This window comes from Aquarana catesbeiana, linkage group LG07 (assembly GCF_042186555.1).
Source record: "Aquarana catesbeiana isolate 2022-GZ linkage group LG07, ASM4218655v1, whole genome shotgun sequence".
NCBI classification, from domain to species: Eukaryota; Metazoa; Chordata; class Amphibia; order Anura; family Ranidae; genus Aquarana; species Aquarana catesbeiana.
In genome coordinates, this window is record NC_133330.1 from 46,849,559 (window position 1) to 46,871,423 (window position 21,865).

Sequence of the window (21,865 nt, forward strand, 5' to 3'; positions counted from 1 at the left end):
TTACCTGTAGGTTAAAGTGGTTGTAATGGGTTTACAACCACTTTAAAGCACTAATCGCTGTATAAATGTCAATGGTCCCAAAATAGTGTCAAAAGTGTCCGATCTGTCTGCCGCAATGTCGCAGTCCTGATAAAAATCACAGATTGCCGCCGTTACTAGTAGAAAAAAAAAAAAATAGATGCCATAAATCTATCCCCTATTTTGTAAATGCTATAACTTTTGTGCAAACCAATCAATATAAGCTTATTGCAATTTTTTTTTACCCAAAACATTTAGAAGAATATATATCGGCCAAAACTGAGGACCACTTTATACTCTGGTCCCCTACCTCTTCTTATGCATTCCATACATAGAGCAAATTTCTTTCCTGCAACCATGAGTTGCAGGAAAGAAATTTGCTTAATTCCCCCATCAACACAGTCAGTGTTGACAGGGAAATCCCTCTTGCCGAGCCATTGTATTCTCCCAATAGGGGGAGGGGGGTGCAGGGCATCTGGTAGGCTGGTTGTGCTCAAGTTGATGGATCAATCAATTTTGTACATTCAGCCTGCCCATACCTGGTTCGAATCTCGACCAGTGCAGCAGAATTACCCTATGGCTGGCCTTACTCTATCACACCCGCCATTACGTAGCCAGTGTCGGCTGCTGTTGGAGCTCAGAGTGAGGATGTCACCCTCTCTGTCATGTGACATTGTTAGGGCCCAGCCATTGAATGCTCACAATTGAATGTGTTGGGAAATCTCCCAATGGGGTCACCTGTTTCAGGAGCAAGTGTCTAATGCCTCGTACACATTAGTCGTTTTTTTTTCATTCAACCCAGCAGGGCTGAACAAAAAACAAAACTGACAGCTCGGGAGGAGCCACTGTACTAACTATCTGACGTTAATACAATGATCTCCCCTGCTGTGCTATTGTGTTGTGACACAGGGATGCTTCCCCCAGAACACTCCAGTCAGCCCTCTTGGGAGTCGATCGGCAGACCTTTTTTGGTCATGCCTCTTTGACAGATGCTGGCTTCTGTCGGACCGACTGCAGTACACACTTGCTGAATGTCAGCTGGTTTCTATTGAACCAGCCGATGCCATCCGACATTCCGCCCATGTGTACTAGCCCTAAGAGTGGATTTAATCTAGTTTTAGAGGGATATCCTTTTACATCATGTTGTGTTTTGAGTAAAGAAAGTAAAGGGAAATCACCCCAAAGAGACACCAACAGCAGAAAACAAAAACCTTCTAACCTTTTCCTACTCTATGCAGAATGTATCATTAAACAGTCAGGATAGCATTGGCATTACTAGGATTTCTCAAATTGTATTATATCTTGTCTTAGAAAGGCATAAAGGCTACAAACTTCTACATCTTTAGGGGTTCTTGATGTACCCTTTGTTACAATTCCAAGTAATGGCCATCCCTTTGCCTACATACCCTGAGCCCTTTTTAAAACGGCCCCTGAACCCACTAATGAAGTCCACATTTTAATTCTCTATGTTCTCTCTAGGCATGATTGAAAATCCCCAGCTCCCTTGTATACTCCTGAGCTACAGTAGTACACCTTCCAAACTTGTGAAATCACTAGATTTAGCTATTGGCTATCTAATGAAATAATGTCCTAAATGTTTCAAGCTTGACTCTGCTTTTAATACCCTAAAAAACTGCTGCCTGGCATGAAAGCTCAGCTTTAAATAAAAATCCAAATGATATTTCTAATGGCATATTTATGCTTTGTTCCTATACTTGGTAATTTACTGCCACTTGCAGAGCAAAGTGGATGGTCAGGAGGACAGTATACAAAATCAATGAGTGAGAGCTCTTGGCCCCCTAATGTAACATTAATATCATAGTGCTGGGCCTAGATTTATAGCTGTGCTGCCACTGCTCCTTCTAAAGTGAGTTTCTAATGGTTCCGTCAATCTGGTTTTAAATGTATTTATATGAACAATGTAGAAATGCATGTTTACTCAGGAAATAACATCTAGCCTGGAAAAATAAGGCACTAATCCTCCGAGTATGAACTGTGCATAATGTCATGTCTGGGAGTAGAGATCAAGCTGACCTAGCTACAAGTGCACAATGACGTCTCTCTGTACATGCTTCACCCTTTTGTCTCCTGTTAGGTTGCATGATTACTGTAGAAATAACTGTTCTACGCAAAACGCTGTCAGTTTGTCATTGGTCTGTATCATTTACCAATCAAAAATCTGCACAGAAACATGAGATTTCTTGATCACTACCGAGATTGTTGTGACTCCTTTGAGAAGTCACGTTCACCTTCTTTTGTGCATTTTCTATTAAGTGACTAATGGTGGTAAAGTGTTTTCAGGCCAGTCACACAGAAATGACTGAATCCATTGGCTTAGCCTGACAGTTAGAATTTTTGTAGGGAGAGAATAGCAATTGTAATTTCTATATATCGATGTAAAGGGATATGAGTTTGGGATTATAGTGGTGCCCAAATATATTTGAAGATACAATTTTACTTAAAAAATACAATTTTTATTACATGAATATATGACAAGAACAATCAGGGGTGCATAAAAGATAGACAGAGTAAATGTATAAACATTAATACTGGCCAAAATATCCATAGGGATGAGCTCTCTTGGTTCATGGAAAAACTAGCTATTAACAACTTCAATCTCAAATTTACTATGGAATGCAGCCAGTGTAAAATTTGTTTTCTTGATCTAGAGATTTATGTAGATGCAGATGGAATTCTTCATTATACCGAAAGCAATCTGCTGGGAACACTATCCTACATGCCACTAGTGCGCACCCTAAGCCATTGTTCAAAAGAATCCCCTACAGTCAATACATAAGACTTAAAAGAAATTGTACCTTAGATAACGATTTTCATAGGGCTCCAGGGGAACTATATACCAGATTAAGAGACAGGGGGTATAGTTATACCCTCCTGAAAAAAAACGTACAATAAAGCCAATAAACAAGAGAGAAAGGGTCTTATTTTCTCTGCAAAGCCTCGTAATGACGAACAATCAGTTAGAATTATTACCCAGTATTCCAGACAACACACACAATTGAGGAATGTTTTGACTAAATTTTGGCCTCTGCTTACAGCGGATACAACCATTAATACATTTATTAAATCCTATCCGGAAATCACTTATCGACAAGCACCATCTCTTAGGGACCGTTTGGTTAGAGGCCACCACTCTTCTACAGTCTGAGACTATATATCCCATACAGGCACCTTTGCCTGTGAGAAATGTGACATATGCCGTTTCATTTCTAGTGGCCACAAAATAACTCTTCTAAACGGCCATACTAATACGCACAGAGTCACTTGCCACACTATTGGCATTGTTTATTTAGCCAAATGCCTATGTGGATGTTTCTACGTAGGCAAAACCAAGCATCCCTTTTATAACCGGATTAAGGATCATACTACTCCTATCTTTAAACGCCTCATGACTACTGCTATCAGTAGACATGTGGGACTTCAGCATGATTTTGATCCCAATATGATTACATTCACCGTCCTTGAACATGTACCTTCGCATGTGAGGGGCGGTGGCATCGATTGCACTTTATTACAATTGGAAACTCGGTGGATCCACAATTTAGATGTTACAAGATATCCGGGCTTGAACAAATATATCAGTTTTAAATCCTTTTTAGAATCTGAGACTGTGTCCATGTTTGATTTATGCGCTCGGTCCCGGATGTTTTGTAACCAATTGATCTAGTCATGAATATGCTAATCCACCATGTCCCCCCTCCCCCTTCCCTCTCCCACACCCCATACCGCTAAAACCATTCAACTATTCTGGATTAGGTGATCTACATTACCCTGTAGTGTATATAGCTTATGATGTATTTGTGTATATGTGTATCATATATTTTTCTTTTTTTTTTTTTCTATTTAAAAAAATGGGTTGATAGCTTTATGGCTACTTATGGTATTTTGATATATATAACTGTAATTGTATTATGTAATTGATTGTATTGCTTTTTAATTTTGTTTTATCATCGTCTGTCATGGCTCATGGTGAAGGGGTTTGCCCACACTGGTTGGTGCACCAGTGGGACTTTTGGCACATGTTCTCAGTCTTGTTCTCCCCCGCATTTCCTCTCTTTTTTTTTTCCCTCCCTGCCCTGGAAAACATTCCCCCTCTTTGGGCTGTGTTGGGCTGTTCCTGTCAGCGTTGGACGGGTGGTGTATGTGGCTGCACGGACGCCCCGGGCATAGGTCTGATCCTGGTCGCTGAAGGCTGTGCCAGTGTTGTGACCTTGACCCTGGCCCATCCCATTGGGCCATTCTGTCCTATCTGGCTTGCTGGGCAGATCGTCCTGCGGAGGCTAGCTCCACCTGCCTCCGTTCGTACTTTTATCTGTGCCATGTGACAAGGCCTAGGTTCGCCGCTTGACATCCTGGAACGTATAGGCGAACGGAGGGCCCACTGGCGCATGCGCAGTGGCCTCTTTTCGTCCACACTCGGTCAGTGACATAAGACGCTGATCGAGTGGGGGGTATATAGGGCCGGCTTGTCCAGCTCCCCATCAGCTGCATGTCAGGGGCGGCCATTTCGTTACTCCAACTGATTCTAGGTAAACTTGTATACCCACACTTTCTTTGTTACTATCACTGTGGGACTGTGCTGTTTGACTGAACTCACCTTGTTTAGTATTGTATTAGGGTGTCTACTTGTATACCTGAGATATTGGGTCTTCGTTGAGAGTCACCACACTCCCTTGCAACCTAACTTTCATATTTACATTAGTGTCCGTATCCCTTTCTCTTCCCTCTTTTTACTTTTATTTCTGCCGTATGTCCACAATGGGACATATGCTAGTGTGCTCTTACTATTTCATAATTTTTTAATTTTTTTATTATTTTTTTATTATTAATTTAATCCCAACTTTATGCCCCCTTTTTTTCATTTATATATCTACAATTATTCCTTACAAACCCTTTGTATTCACCATTTTTACCAACATTTAATTTTTTTATTATTCCTTTTTTCTTTTTCTTTTTTCCCCTCCATCCCTACTAATTGACTGATTATATTCCTCTTATCCCATTTTTTATTCTTACTCATATCCCCCCTTTTCTTTCTTCTTTTTTACAGAGGGTTTTATGACGATGTCATAACCCTAAACTTTGTTAAATCTGGTTTCTGTGGCACCCCTGTATCCATATTTTTCCATAGCAGAGCTTATGTAAGTATCAAGGCTATGTTAGCCCACAACACTGGACTATGTTATGTCCATTAATTTAGACTGTCTTCTTCTCCTTCTTTTCCAACTTTAATCTAGCCTGGTCCCTGTATGCCCCCTGTAGCTACACGATTACAACCCCCATTGCTGGGGCTGCTGGACTGCTCGGGTGCACACCCTTTGTGAGAGTCTCCTTGGTAAGTAGGGTGGAATTTGCGGGGTGGGAGAAGTTATCAGCCATGACACATGGTCTGCTTATTTTGTTCCTTTTTTTTCTTTTCTTATTTTTTAATATAAATTTGTTATGTTTGATTATTGAAATGCTGTATTCATTGTTACTAGAGCCATTGCTGAATACCGGTGATCACATATAATCCCCTGAAGAAGCCATTGATTGACGAAACATTTAGGGACCTGCTATGTACCAGTAACCATCCTACGCATATGGATACTTTGGCCAGTATTAATGTTTATACATTTACTCTGTCTATCTTTTATGCACCCCTGATTATTCTTGTCATATATTCATGTAATAAAAATGTTATTTTTTAAGTAAAATTGTATCTCCAATTGTATTTGGGCACTGCTATAATCCCGAACTCAAATCCCTTTACATCTATTCTATCAATACAAGGGATGAGGTGCCGGATCTCATGAGGTCACTCAATTCACATCCTACTACAACTTCTATATATCCTTTAATAAAGGTTTCCTAAAATGAATATTCCACTAACCTATCTATACAGATATACAATACCCTGGATTGAATAAAAAGCATTTCAGTTGCCTAAAAGCCAAACCCCAACTAAAAATTGCTGATTGTGCCATTGTAAAGTATTTCCATCCAATTACTGTCCTAGAGACAACACTGTTACCAGGGCAGGTAGTGAAAGCAAATCTCCCAACAGACAGCAGTAAAGCCTGAAAGATTCTAACCCTTCCCCAATTTAAAATTAAATTTGTGGCTTCAGATATATTTTAAAGTATGTAAACCCGTAAATAAAAATAAAAAGCTATCCCACTGGCCACTCTGTCCTAGGTCCCCTTAGTACCTATATTTACCTTTTTTACTGCTCCGCTGCTGATCAGATCTCCATTGCTGTCTCTTTATACAAGCTGCAGCAAGCAAAGCTAGCAGACTATTAGGCTAGGTTCACTGCGGGACCTGCACAAAAACCGGCAGCCGCAACCACCCACAGAGAGAAACACGGTACCCGCAGATGGGTGCCAATAATCCTAATGGCACGCCACCCGCACTGGAACATGCAATCGTACTGGGAACCGAGGTTCCTGTGCAGTCTGTGATTTCAAAAATAGCACAGGGACGTCTTATATGCGTGTCACGGGGCAGCAGCCCATTCAAATAATAAGGCTTTTGTGCCCACGCATACTGTTACCCATGCGGCCGCACAGGTGTAAACCTAGCCTGAGCGTGCATTAAAAAGGGTATTGATTCAAGAGATAAGACTATATTTCTATCACTTAACAAGACTCTGGTACAGCCACATATTGAGTATACCATCCAGGTCTGTGCACCAATCCTTAGGAAGGATGTGATGGAACTGAAGAGAGTCCAGAGAAGGGCAACAAAGCAACAAAGCTAATAAGGTGACTGGAGGACCTTAGTTACAACTTACAAGGAACCCCTACAAGCATTACATTTATTCTCCCTAGAGAAGAGACGCTTAAGAAGGGTTATGGTAGCAATATACAAATATCTTAATGGTGATTCTAGCATAGGGAGGAAACTATTCAGTCTCAGGTCGCTTAAAAGGTCACATGGACACTCAATGAAGTTGGAGGAGAAGCAGTTCAGCTTTAAAATGTGTAAGGGGTTTATTACTGTCAGAGCAGTAAGCATGTGGCACTCCCTTTCATAGTGGATAGTGTCATCAGCGAGTATCGGAAATTTCACAAAACTCTTAGATGGACATCTTAGCCAACATAATATACAGTGATATGTAAAAGGATATTAACATAAAAACACACACCCACACAGATTGAATTGGATGGACTGGTGTAACAAATGTAACAATACCATTGGTTGTGCTCTCAACCAAACTGTCAAGCCATCCAATGGCTGGTGGACTGGTGTAACAAATGTAACAATACCATTGGTTGTGCTCTCAACCAAACTGTCAAGCCATCCAATGGCTGGTGTCTAAACTGATCACATGTGCAGCATCATGGCAGCTGTAGAAACAGAGGCAAAGATGGCAGCTTCCTTGGCTGAAAACGATAGGGGGGTTTACTTACACTTTAACTATACTAACTATGTAATACCTAGGATTGTTATTGATTACCATATTTATTGGCGTATAACACGCGCCGGCGTATAACACGCACCCCAAGTTTAGGAGAGAATTTTAAGGAAAAAAACTTTTTAAGGAAAAAACTTACATTTAAATGCAGCCTTATCAGTGTCCATCTGCAGCCTTGTCAGTGTCCATCTGCATGCTTGTCCAGTGTCATTTGCAGCCTTGTCAGTGTCATTTGCAGCCTTATCAGTGTCCACCTGCAGCCTTGCAGCCTTGTCAGTGTCCATCTGCAGCCTTGTCAGTGACATTTGCAGCCTTGCCCAGGCTGCAGTTAAACTGCAGTGACTTGTCAGTGTCACTGCAGTTTGAAAATGGCGCCGCCGGCGCCGAGATACACGGAGCCGGCTCTTCTCGGCTCTTCTCGGCTCCTCTCGTAGTCCTGCCCAGACTGGGCGTGAGCCTAGCGCCGCCCATATACATACATAGCCAAGTGTACTCGGCTAGGCTCGGCCAGCTCCGCTCACAGTCACGCCCAGTCCCTGTGTTATGTCCATCATAGGGTGGGACTGGGCGTGACTGTGAGAGAAACTAGCCAAGCCTAGCCTTAATAGTACACCTGGGTACTGGGAGAAAAATATCCAATATTTAGAGCGTGGTGATTGGTTTGGTGAATAAGTGATTGGCGCATGGTGACATGGTGCTGAAGCAGGTAGGGAATTTTTTCTTTCTGATACTTATTTACTACAGGTATTTATACAGTGCCAACAATTTACGCAGTGCTTTACATACTGTACATTCACATTATTCCCTGCCTTCGAAGCAGTATTAAACCCAAAACCAAAAAAGTCATATATTGCAGTTTACCAAACGTGGTGGCTGCATTAATTTTCCTTTTTAGGCTTACCCAGAACAATCCCCCCAGAATAAAGGCACTGATAGGTACAGCGGGCATATGAAGCGATCATCTTTAAGAAGTAAAAAATTTGCTGATAGGTATAAATGGAAAGCATTATTATAAAAGATAACTAAACTTATACTATAGATGGAAATACTTTTTATTTACTTACGGTATTTATTTTTTTAACTTGATTTTATTAGGTTTTTGTACTAAAAAATCTAAAAAAAAAAAGAATAGAAAACATTATTAGAAACGAGGGGAAATCTGCAGCTACTGAAAAACAGCTTCAATAGCCTAGGGGGTCCTTCCCTTATCTGAGGACCTGGGTGCAGGAGAAGGTTCTCAGCCACCTTAGCCTCCTTTCCATGTATTTGATTTCCGGCCAATGCTTGCATGGCAACAGAGGTACGACAGGAATGAATTGATGTTTTATGAATGGTTACATGTCAGCTACAACACAGATGTTTCAATCACAGGCAGGGCCTCTAGCTATACAGACTCCATTAACTTCTCAGCATTAGCATTTCTACCTGGAGTGTCACCTCACCTTGATAATAACATCAATCTGCTTATTTCTGAAAGCAAACGACTGCATTCTGAATAACGCAGGCTATTATCAGTGCTGCAGAGTTTACAGATAGAAACACCTCTGGCCAACAAACAACTTATTCTGGTGCTCAAAAAGTTTTAAAACATACAAAGAAAATAATCTGTATCCTATAAACTAGCCTTTCTCAATCTTTTTACCCCAAAGGTACCCATAAAATAATTTTCATGTCTCAGCGAACTCTTGTTAAAGCCAACTTATTGAGGGGAAAAATTCCCCTTGCATTGATGGTCGGTTGGAAGAAAGCCCCCTCTTACGCCGGCCATAGATGGTTCGAATCTTGGCTGGTTCAGTAGAGACCGGCTGAGATTCAAACCATCTTTGGGCAGGCTGAATGTACCCAAGGCGATCCACAACCAGCATGTAGGAATTTCAGCATGTGATTATTGCCAGTGGCTATAATTGCTAGCAATAACCACTGTGTTCTCCTGGCTGGGACCCCCACCGGAAGCACACGATAGCTCAGCGGGAGGGATTCCCCTGTCAACACTCACTGTGTTGATGGGGTAATCAATTTTTGCAACCCATAGGAAAGAAAATCGCATCATCTATGGCCTGCCTTGCAGCGGTGGTCAGGATACCCTTGCAGACAGCTACAAAAAATTATTGATGTCATGCTGCTGGATATGCCATGAGGTGTTGGTGTCCTGGAACTTTGCAGGCACCATCAAATGGAGGTCAATCAGCTACAGCTCAAAGAACTCCTAGCAACTTCTGAAGGAACCCTAAGGTTCCACAAAACCCCAGCTGGGAATGGCTGCTAAAAACTATAGGATAGAGGTTGTGGCTCAATAAATGTGGCAATTTGTGGGACTATATTTCTTTCATGTTGTACTGTAAACCTGAAATATTACGTGCCCATTAAAACTGAGCAAACATAAGTAGGAGCAGATGGATATATTGTCTTATAGGACCTTGTGTGAGAACAATCCAGAAACATGGCCAGCACATGATTATGAATATAATAATAATACATTTTATTTATAGTGCTCTTTTCATCAAAAGATCTCAAAGTGCTACAGGTTAAAAAGAAACAGAAAAATGAGCAGTTTATACAATGAACATCTAAAAGAGACAAAAGGCCTTGCTAAAAAAGAAATGTCTTAAGACCTTTTTTAAAACAATCAGTGGATTGAGGAGCCCTCAAGGTGTCAGGTAGGGCATTCCACAGGCACGGGGCAGCTGCACAAAACTGTCTCCCATTGTCCTGAGTCTAGTTCTGGGTATATGAAGAAAGTTTGAGTGAGTGGAACGGAGGGAACGTGTTGGGTTTTGTGATTTAAGAAGTTCTTTGAGGTAGGGGGGCATGTCCATGGATGCATTGGTCTGTGAGGAGGGAAACCTTATACTCAATCCTGGCGGAGACAGGAAGCCAGTGGAGTAAGTGGAGAATAGGGGGAATGTGCTCATGTTTCCGCACTCTCATCAGGATCCTTGCTGCAGAGTTTTGGATGTATTGAAGCCTCTGCAGACTCTTTCTAGGAATCCCAATAAGAGGTGCGTTACAGTAGTCCAGTCTGGAGGAGACAAAGGCATGAATCAGCTATTTGGCATCTGAGAGGGAAAGAATGGGACGGAGTTTAGAGATGTTACGGAGGTGGTAGAAAGAGGTCTTATATGGGCTTCAAAAGTGAGTTGGGAGTCCATTTTTACACCAAGATTTGTAACTGTTGATGAGAGTGGGATGTTAAAACCAGAAAACATGATGCTGGTTATGGATGATGATTTGGTCTTGTAAGGAGTACCAATCAGGATGACTTCAGTTTTGGAACTGTTTAATTGAAGAATATCTTTAGCTTATCACCTGTAAAGGTAGAGAGATGTTGACAACAGGAGAACATAGCCAACCCACATCTGGTAAACATGGGCCCTCAAGTCCCAGGGAGCAGCTGGGTCCCCCCCTGAGCAAATGGTTTACTTGTCTGGATGAAAAATGTAAAAGGTAACACGAGTTATCCATTTAAACGCTTAAAGTGATTGTTATTTTTTAAAAATATGTTTACAAACATGTCATACTTACCTGTTCTGTGAAAAGGTTTTGCACAGAACAGCCCTGATCCTCCTCTTCTGGGGTCCCCCGCCGTCACTCCTGGCTTCTTCTCCCTGCCGAGTGCCCCCATAGCAAGCTGTTTGCTAAGGGGGCATTTGTGCGCGCCTGACCCCGAACTGCACCCTGTGCTGCTTCAACTCCCCCGCTCTCTCCCCTCACAGGTTGTGATTGACAGCAGCAGATTCCAATGTCTCCCACTGCTGCCTCCATGTCCACTGCTGCCTCTACTCTCGGGCAAAGCGCTGGATCAAGGTAAGTATGGGGGAGGGCTCGGGGGAGTTGCACACAGAAGGTTTTTTGTCTTAATGCAAAGAAAACCTTCTACCTTTACAAGCACTTTAAAAGGACCCTGTCAGTAGCTTAAAAAAATACAGCACTGGTACATATAATTATACTTACCATTAGCATGCAGGTCAAACCCAGTCTTATCTCTCTTGCAGGGCTAGTAACACTACTGGAGTACTCAGCATCTGGCACTTCCATGTGTGTCAGATGCCTGCTGCATGCCGTGGTTCCACCCACCTGGCCACTATGTCACAAACATGTCCCTTCAGAGCTGCAGGGACACACTACCAATGCAGCAGCCAGCGGGAACAACAGCAGGCAGCAGGGAGGCATCAGGTCCCTTTTGGCCAGTAAGACAGCCAATCATAGTGATGGGCCAATAGGGATATAACTACAGCCATATGCTACTTTTCAATTAAAGCCTTGTGTTACTCATTTATGAAATACAGCTTTATAAATGTGGTTTGCACTGTACTTACTTTAAGACTCTTAAGCAAGCAAAACCCATTCTTTCTATTCAATAGGTAAAAAAAAATATGTGTACTAAGAGGAAGAATAAACCCAAAACAGATCACAACTTTCTCCCCCTATTTTCAACTCTCTACAGTGTTATACACACTATATATCTGCGGAGGCTCCACATTGCATTCCGTATGTTATGAATGCAAAAATGCAGACACTATGCGGAGATTTACTAAAACTGGTGCATACAGAATCTGGTTGGTGCAGCTGTGCATAGTAACCAATCAGCTTCTAACTTTAGCTTGCTCAATTAAGCTTTCTATAAGAAAAATCTACAAGCTGATTGGTTACTATGCACAGTTGCACCAGATTCTGTGTGCACCAATTTTAGTAAATCCCCCCCCCCCCCCCCCAGTGTAGAATATTTCAAGTGATGTCTGTGTGGTTTTATATATATATATATATATATATATATATATATATATATATATATATATAGCCAGGATCTGGCTATTGTGCCTGAAATTCAGGGACAATGTGCAGTGCTGTTAATGTGGAGCTGTCTCCCTCTAGTGTTGGCTTGGACTCCATGTGTCATTTCCAAAAGACAGAACTTAGAGCAGAGCAAAGCATCATGGGATGTGTAGTTCAGAATGCTGGGGTTTCAATTCCAGTAGGACTGGCCTGAACTACAACCACCAGATTACCGAGGAGAGAAGAACAGACTACTGGGAGAGGATATAAAAAGGCTGGTTTAGGCCTAGATCGCTCTCTTGGGACGTCGGCCTGAATCTACCAGCAGGAGCTCTGTGCCAGTGTGAGCTGCGGCCGAGTCACGGCCTGCATAGGAGAGAGTTATACAGCTGAATCCAGAGGGACATCTGCGGACAGCATCACTTCCTTTTCTACAGCGGTTCGGAGGCTGTTTCTAATCCTTCAGGGTTACCTGCACTTCAGATCCGGGTAGGCCGCGGCGCGGTGTGACAGAGGTCAGACACCATTCCCTGAGCCAGGACCCAGAGAGAGATCCTGAAAGAGTCCTCATCATCATCTGCATCACTACCAGCAACTTCTGGTACACTGTCGGCGAGCGGGCACCTGCCTATTTAATCCTATAGACACTGCATATAGACATCATTGTCTCTGACCACATTCCTGATACTTATAGTGCTACTGGATGCAAGTGCAGCCAATCCCATAGACACTGTATGCAGATATCTGTGCTTTGCTCACATCCCTGGCATCTGTACTCCCACTGGATACAATACTATTGAAGCAACATGAATGGTGATCACTTAGGTCACACAGGAAAAGTCTGCATTTTTAAAGGGGTTAATCACATACCAGTTAAATTTGCTGTGCTCTAACATCAAGGATTATTCCCTTCATCATACTTTAAGTGCTAGCTGAAGATCTGCCGGATCCTGCGGGATTGCCATTAAACCCTTCTATCCTCTCCTTGACGTCACAAGTGACTGAGTGTGGTATAACACAAGGGGCCTTCTCTCATTTCTCTGGAACTCTGCTTAAAGGAGCCAGCCAATTTAAACACAACAATTTGTTGAATGTTTGTCAGTTGTTTGATGTTAAGTGCCTGTGGGAGTGGCCTGACATAGATCTATTAAGTGTCAGTCCCCTGCCTCTCTGCTGCCTGTTCACATAGGTCTCAGTGACCTAAATGGTTTGGATTGCACTGTGTTTCTTTGCATTTTGTCTTGGTAAATAGAAATCTCTAGATTGCACAATCACAATTCATACTAGTGCTATATTATTTCCAGACAAGTCATCCTTATGACGTACAGTTTTATGTTATGCATTCCTATGTGTCATTTTTGCCTCAGTAAACAAATTTAAACTGCTTCACCTGCATCGTGTAAGTTTATTGGTATTGGTGACGATTGGTAAAAATTACGGAACCCAGGGTATCAGAGGTGTCGGAGGACTTGCAGAGTCAGGGCGACCAGTGGGGTACCGATTGTATCAGTGGCCCTCACAAGGGTAGCGCTACATATATATATATGTACAAGATGTCAGGGATGGGTCCTGGACGGCAGGTATATTTCCCCCAATATTTGGACTGGGGTACCTTTAACCACTTCAGCCCCGGAAGATTTACCCCCTTCCTGACCAGAGCACTTTTTGCGATTCGGCACTGCGTCGCTTTAACTGACAATTGCGCAGTCGTGCAACGTTGTACCCAAACAAAATTGACGTCCTTTTTTTCCCACAAATAGAGCTTTCTTTTGGTGGTATTTGATGGCCTCTGCGGCTTTTATTTTTTGCCCTATAAACAAAAAAAGAGCGACAATTTTGAAAAAAATGCATTTTTTTTAACTTATTGCTATAATAAATATCCCCAAAAAATATATAAAAAAACAATTTTTTTCCTCAGTTTAGGCCGATATGTATTCTTCTACATATTTTTGGTAAAAAAAAATCGCAATAAGCGTATATTGATTGGTTTGAGCAAAAGTTATAGCGTTCACAAAATAGGGGATAGATTTATAGCATTTTTATTATTATTTTTTTTTTTACTAGTAATGGCGGTGATCTGCGATTTTTAGCGTGACTGCGGCATTATGGTGGACACATCGGACAATTTTGACACATTTATGGGATCATTGGCAATAATACAGCGATCAATGCTATAAAATTGCATTGTTTACTGTAAAAATGTCACTGGCAGTGAAGGGGTTAACACTAGGGGGCGTTCGAGGGATTAACTGTGTTCCCTGGGAGGTGATTCTAACTGAAGGGGGATGGGACTGACTGGAGGAAGTGACAGATCGTGGTTCCTAGCTAATAGGAACACACGATCTGTCATTCCTGTCAGAACAGAACAGGGAAGTGTGTGTTTACACACACTCGTCCCTGTTCTGTCTCTTCTGCTCACGATCGCTCGTGGCTGGCGGTCATCGCGACCGTCGGCTACGAGCCCCGTCACCCCCGCTGTGCAGCAGGCGTGTGCACGCCTGCAATCCTGAACCCGCAAGGCGTTGTATAGCTACAACGGCTCGCGCAGGGGAGCCAACCTGCCGCAGTATGACTGCGGCGGTTGGTCGGGAAGCAGTTAAAGGGGAGGGTTTGAAGACATTTTAGTACTGAGGGGTTCTCACCCATGCAGGATGAGGAATTCAGGGGTAGTCTGGAGAGAGGAGAGAACTAATTTTTAATACTCTCTGGATTGATAAGAGAGAAGAGAGGATTTATTTTCAGCACTCTCTGGATGAAGTCCTCATTTTGGGACCCCTAAAGCAGGCAGGAAACCCCCAAACCCCAATGTGGAATGGGTATAGTGGCAGTGAGCCATTCTCTTGTTTTCCGTTTAAGTTTGGAGTTAAAGCGGTTGTATACCTCGCTTAGTAATTTCTACCTACAGGTAAGCCTATAATAAGGCTTACCTGTAGGGAAAATGAATATCTCCTAAACCTAAACGATTTAGGAGATATTCACCCTGCATGCACATGTGCCCTGAAGGTCCGGCGAAATTGTGCCATAACTTCAGAGCTCCTTGCCGGAACGGAGGACTCCCTCCCGTGGAGGACTCCTCACAGCCCCGGAGCCTGTGAACCTGGAAGAAGCGCAGAGGGAACATGTCAGCCCCCATAGCGTGCCTGGTCACCGCTGTGGGGGCTGACATGTTCCCCCTGCACTTCTTCCCTCTGCGCTTCGTTCTAAGGTAATGTGCTAGTATGCAATGCTATTGTCTTGCAGGTTTTTTTTTTTGCTTTCTTTTTCAGCGGTTTACTACCACTGTAACCACTAGCCGACCAGCCGCCGCAGTTATGCTGCGGCAGGTTGGCTCGGCTGGGCAAATCGCTGTAGCTGTACGTTGCTCCATTAAGACCAGTCCCCAGAGCTGATCCGGTCACCTGTGATCACACAAATCCCGGTTCTCTCAAGAGAGAGGAGAGAGATCGGTGTTCATGCTTAGTATTGTGTTCATACTTAGTATGAACACACAATCTCTCTCCTCCCCTGGTCAGTTCCATCCCCCCTACAATTAGAACACACCCAGGGAACACAGTTAACCCCTTGAGCGCCCCCTAGTGTTAACCCCTTCTCTGCCAATGTCATTTAAACAGTAATCAATAGCTATTTTTAGCTCTGATTGCTGTATAAATGTCAGTGGTCCCAAAATAGTGTCAAAAATGTCCGATCTGACCGCCGCAATATCACAGTCTCAATAAAAATTGCAGATTACCGCTATTACTAGTAAAAAAATAATAATAATAAAAATGACATAAATTTTTCCCCTATTTTGTAGACACTATAACTTTTGCACAAACCAATCCATATACGCTTATTGTGATTTTTTTTACCAAAAATATATAGAAGAATACATATCGGCCTAAACTAAGGAAAATTATTATTATTTTTTTTTAATTTTGGGATATTTATTATACCAAAAACTACAAAATATTGTGTTTTTTTCAAAATTGTCGCTGTTTTTTTTGTTTATAGCGCAAAAAATAAAAACCGCAGACCTGATCAAATACCACCAAAAGAAAACTCTACTTGTGGGGAAAAAAAGGACATAAATTTTGTTTGGGTACAATGTCGCACGATTGTCAGTTAAATCGACGCAGTGCTGAATCGCAAAAAATTGCCTGGTCACGAAGGGGGCTGAAGTGGTTAAGCTGTTTAAAGCTTACCTTCAAACACATAAAAAACAAACTAATTTTGCATTTATTAATACATTATAGGTACAGGCATACCCCACTTTTAAGTACGCAATGGGGTTAATTTACTAAAGCTGGAAAGTGCAAAATCAGGCTCACTTCTGCATAGAAATCAATGAGATTCCAGGTTTTATTACCAAAGCTTAATTGAACAAGCTGGGGTTAGAAGCTCATTGGTTTCTATGCAGAAGTGAGCCTGATTTTGCACTTTCCAGCTTTAGTAAATAAACCCCATTGTGTACCTAAAAGTGGGGTATGCCTGTATTTTACTTGATATCAGCCATTTACAAACCCTGTACAGCAGAGTTTAGACTGGGGGGGGGGGGGGGGGGGGAGGAGCACTTAGAGACAATAATGTGTGCTAAAGTACAAGGCTAGGCCCAAGCTCATAAGGGGAGAGAGCAGAGTAACTGAGAGATGAGCTCATCAGTTTGCTGCTTGTTCTTTCACTGTCCAATCAAAGGCTGGAGGAGGCATAAGACCTGTAAGAGTTAAGGAACTGCAGCAGAGAAAAATCAGGTCTTCTGCCCTGCTAGACAGGGCTGTGCTGTGTCGCTGAGCTATGTAAAGCTTAGCACTGGATAGGAGTACAAATCCTTTGGAAGGAAAGGTCTGGAGATCAGATTTAATTCATATGACAGATACACATACCGGAGGCAGACAGGAGTTCCATGTGGCTGTATCATCACTGCTGGTGCTCATGCTGACATTACAATGGTCTATTTGCGATTGGCTTAAGCCATGTGACATCCCCTCCTCCTCCAACTCTTCATTTTGCTGCCTCTTCAGACTGGCCAGCATCTGCATCTCAGAAGCGCTGAGTCGGTTCATTTGGTAATTCCTCCAGTCGTAACACTACAGGGACAGAAGAAGGTTTCAGGTTATATTCAATACAATACAAGAAAAAGAGCAAAAGAACGCAAAAAGAAGTAAATGAACAGTCTGTGACCAGAACTTTTTTAAAGGCAACCTGTCATGAGACACATTGAGGCTGTCTTTGCTGACTTCTTCTGAAACTGCTGGTTGCATGGATGTCATCTGCATCCTCATGTGGCAGTGTTTTGAATCAATAGCTTGGAGACTTTATGCAGAAAAAGCACTTCTAAATGATATCTAACTTTCCTGATCTACATACTTGTTCTGCGCCACCATTTTCACTTTGCCCAATGCCTTATTATATAATTCCCAACTTTTTGAGAAAGGACAGTTTTCCAAATTATTTTGGAAGAAAGCAAACCCTTGCCACGTTTCTGATAATGCACACCTAGACCTATTAATGCATCAAAAATGATCTGTTAGAACCATGATATCAGCAGAAGGAGTGGCAGCCATTTTCCCTTATGAAATCGATTCCTCTCTGGTCTTTTGAGCTAGGGACCAACACCATAGGGAAATGCATTACTAACACAAATTAAAGGAATAATGTGCTTAAGGAGATTTTTTTCCCCACAATATTTTTAGGGTTCACTCATACAATAACCCGTGTTATGTTGGACCTCAAGATGCATGTTACCGTAGACCTGTAGGTAGATGCAGTTTATTCTCTCCACTGCAGGTGGCGCTCATCTGCAGAAGGAATGCAGGTGGAGGAGGCCGTTGAGAGGAACCTAGTTCCTCTACGATCTCCTCAGTCACAGAAAGGCAGCATCCAAACAGATTCTGGCATCCCATGTTACTTTGGTGGCCATCTTGGGTCAGACAGATTCTAATTAAGACGTTGGCTCCTGGGCTCTACACATTTCACATGTGGCTACATTAGGGACAGGTCACACGTCTGTCAGGGACAGTGCTTAGCATCAGGGAAAGTAGATGAAAGGGAAAGTGCAGGGACCATCCTTCCTGGAAGCCTCCTCCCTTGGGTATGGGCTGGTCAGGCTGCATTCTGCTCCTCAAGATAGATGCTGTGTGGGCACACCTGAGACCTACTGTTTCTACCCATCGCTGTTACAGCCTGTGAGCGTGCCTGGTCCAGTTGCCTTCCCGTTGGGCTTGTTGTGCATTACTGAACTCCAGTTTCAATACAGTTCTGTTTTCTGCAACTGGCCTCAGAGTTTTTACTGGCCACCACACCACACTGCACCTACCCACACACTAATTATTGTTACTATTATAATATGGGACTGCACCAACAGCTAGCACAGTGCTTTACAAAATAAAGAGAAACCGTACAGTTACAATACAATTCAAGTCAGGAGGGTCCTGTTTGTGAGACTTTACAGTGCACCACTATGCACAGAGGTCTATGCTCTGTGTATTGCATTGCCCTAATTTGAAATAAATTGTGCATGACCAATTTTTTCATGCATATATACATTCCTTTAGAATAGGTTGCCTAATGGAATGCCCTTGAATGCACACGAACAGTGCTAAGGTCTGAAAGGCCCTTGAAGTTCGCAGTTTTTAGCATACTTACAGTTTTTTTTTAAATATTTTATTTTTATAACAAATGAGGAGAAGTAATAAGTGAGAATAGATCAAGACATGAAACACATTGACTTAAGTAGATTATTTTAAAATAATTTTTTACTTCAATACACAAGTTGGTCAGTTGCAACTTATTGACAACAGATCTTCATCTGGATACTAAACTGATTTAACACTATTCATTTATTATTAGGGCTCGTTCAAATTGGTGAAGACAAACACACTGTGAAAAACTTGCATATCACTGCGCCCAGAAATTATAGGTATTTCCAAACAGCATGACCAGACCAGATAGGATTAAAAAAAAGATATACAGTATAGTGTATAGGTGTAGTGGTTAGCACTCTCACCTAGCAGTAAGAAGGGTCGCTGGTTCAAATCACAACCACGACACTACCTGCCTGGAGTTTGCATGTTCTCCCTGTGCCTGCATTGGTGTACTCCGGTTTCCTCCCACACTCCAAAGACATGCCGGTAGGTTAATTGGATCCTGTCTAAATTGTCTCTAGTATGTATGAATGTGAGTTAGGGACCTTAGATTGTAAGCTCCTTGAGGGTAGGGACTGATGTGAAAGTACAATGTATATGTAAAGTGCTGCGTAAATTGGCAGTGCTATATAAGTACCTGAAATAAATTAAAAAAAATAAATTAGTGTCCATTCTAGTAGCCCTTTCTATGTCACACAAAGGGTGAGTCTCTGTGATGGACCACTGCCAAGAAAAAAAGTATAAAAGGAAATGGAGTGGCAAAGAAAGAATCGATGAGTTGGTCAAGTGCAAGCAGAGGTATTTGTTTAAGAAAATGTACAAATCCTTTAAAAACAGAGAATACACACGGGTAGTTAGCTGTATGACCTCTCACCCATAACTTATGCCAAGCATGTTTTGTTTTGCACTGTTGGAATGAGGATCTCCATAAGGATTCCTGTTACCCTTGGGTGACCCTAACACAGTTTTAACCTCTGGGCTCTTTGTGACCTTTTTTTAATCAGAACGTCATTTATAGCTGGCGCGTTTACATTACTACCATTGAGGTGGAGGTTTTGATGTACAGATTCCTCAACATATTGTTGATGGACAACCACTCTGATGTTGTGATTTTGATATGAGCACTAAATCAGAGGACTTCCCATCACATGGAATTTTACTTTATTTTTTTAATTTATATGTAAACTATGCACATTTGATTGCTAGTATATACAGGTATATTTTTGGATTTTTTAATATATTTTTTCAGTGCAGCTTAATATATTGAAATTGAAGACCTATTGTGAAAAATATCTCAAACACAATTGCTGTACACATCAATTACAGGCTGTGGCAGTACGCTGGTAGTCACACATTTGAGCATTTATTGTGTAGAGGGCATATGGGTGGCCACAAACAAAAACTGTCTGGGTCCAGGGGCACACATCCATGCTTGAATGTGCGATTACCAGCTGTGATATTCGTGGGGGTTCACTCAAGTGGAGTACGTTTTCAATGAGTTCATTCCAGGCAGAAAATACAGTTTAGGGGTTGTTGACCCACTTTTATTTAAAAAAAAAAAGGGGGGGGGGGGTAAAAAAGTTCCAATGAAACAAAATGTTACCATCACAGGAGTTTCCACCATCACTTCATAACACAAAAGCAGAGTTTGTATTTAGCCTCTTTGCTTCTTCTTGCATTGTCACTACTTGGGCCTCAGGCTTCAGCCTTTTGTCTAATCCATCAGACCAATTTCCAGCACTGCTGTGGTCATGTATAAGAATTCTGTACTTCACTTTCTCCCTTTTTGTCTTTTGCAGTTCTCTACTGTTCTTACCCATGCCCTTGCCTCTGGGCAGGGGACCTCCTGTGCACCTGCACATACACGCAGCTTGTCTCCAGGTAAACCTGTACACAGGGTTAGAGGCTTTGTCCCTCCCAAAGCTCTTTGAAGCCCCCGGACATAGTTACATAGTTAGTCTAGTTGAAAAAAGACACACAGTCCATCTAGCTCAACCAATAAAAAGGTCTATAGATACCCAATAGAATGGACATGGAAGCATGGATCTAAAAAGCTAGTATATATAATCCGTAATGGATACAAAAACACTGTGTAAAGGTATCAAAGATTTGGATCCATGGACTTCTCCATGCCTTCTTGTCAATGCATTTTGCAATTTTAATAGCTTCCTCAGGACATACTGGGTAGGTGCTGATAAACTTTGAGACCAGGTATGGGGTGACACCACACAAGACAAATTACGGATCAAGAATAATCCATCCCGCAGATAGAGTTTACAGAGGTGGAGAGTAAACCAATTATTTTGTGACACTTAGGTTGAGGAGGAGAGGAAATCTCACCTCCTAAGTAACCAAGGTCACTGATGATTCTAATAGTGGGAGATAGGATGATTCAATCAGAGTAAGGTACTGAATAGAAAGGTGAACCACATATCAGAAACCACGATACATCTGTCGATATAAAGAACTTGTATATTCACCTCTGAATGGGAGACATGACTGTTGCTTTCATACATCCACCTGAGTAAGATCCCAATCATCAGATAAGTGAGTACATGAAGCCTTGTTTTCATGTATCAAGAGTTCTTCATTTTGGAGGGCTTATTTATAGAGCCAAAACCAAAAAGTCCCGAGTGGGGTATGAGGTGCCTCTCCTGGGTAGGATTAATAGTGCGATTGTCCCCTCCGGTTTACTTTTTTTTTTTTCTTCAATCCTATAAACACAATCCTATACCCACAGTTGATCCAGAGGAAGGCAAAAAAGCATGATCCAATTTGCTCCAGCAGAGGAAAAACTTCCTTCCTGATCCCCCAAGTGGCGAGCGGATGATCCCTGGTCAACTTTATCTATAAATGTTAGTATCCAGTTATGTTAAGTTCATTTAGGAAACAATTCAGGCATTTTTAAAGCAATCTGCTGAGCTGACTAGAACCAGCTCTTGAGGGAGTCTATTCCACATTTTCACAGCTCTTACTGTGAAGAAACCTTTCCATATTTAGAGATTAAATCTCATTTCCTCTAGACGTAAAGAGTGCC

At 42.0% G+C, this 21,865-nt stretch overlaps 1 protein-coding gene across 1 annotated transcript in view; it reads right to left on the reverse strand.

Moving 5' to 3' along the window:
• CFAP20DC (CFAP20 domain containing) overlaps window positions 1-21,865 on the reverse strand; it is a 556,698-nt gene that overhangs the window by 112,198 nt on the left and 422,635 nt on the right. Inside the window, exon 15 of the mRNA XM_073592150.1 lies at window positions 17,068-17,271. Within this exon, the coding sequence (XP_073448251.1) occupies window positions 17,068-17,271 (204 nt within the window). The remainder of the gene's footprint in view (window positions 1-17,067; window positions 17,272-21,865) is intronic.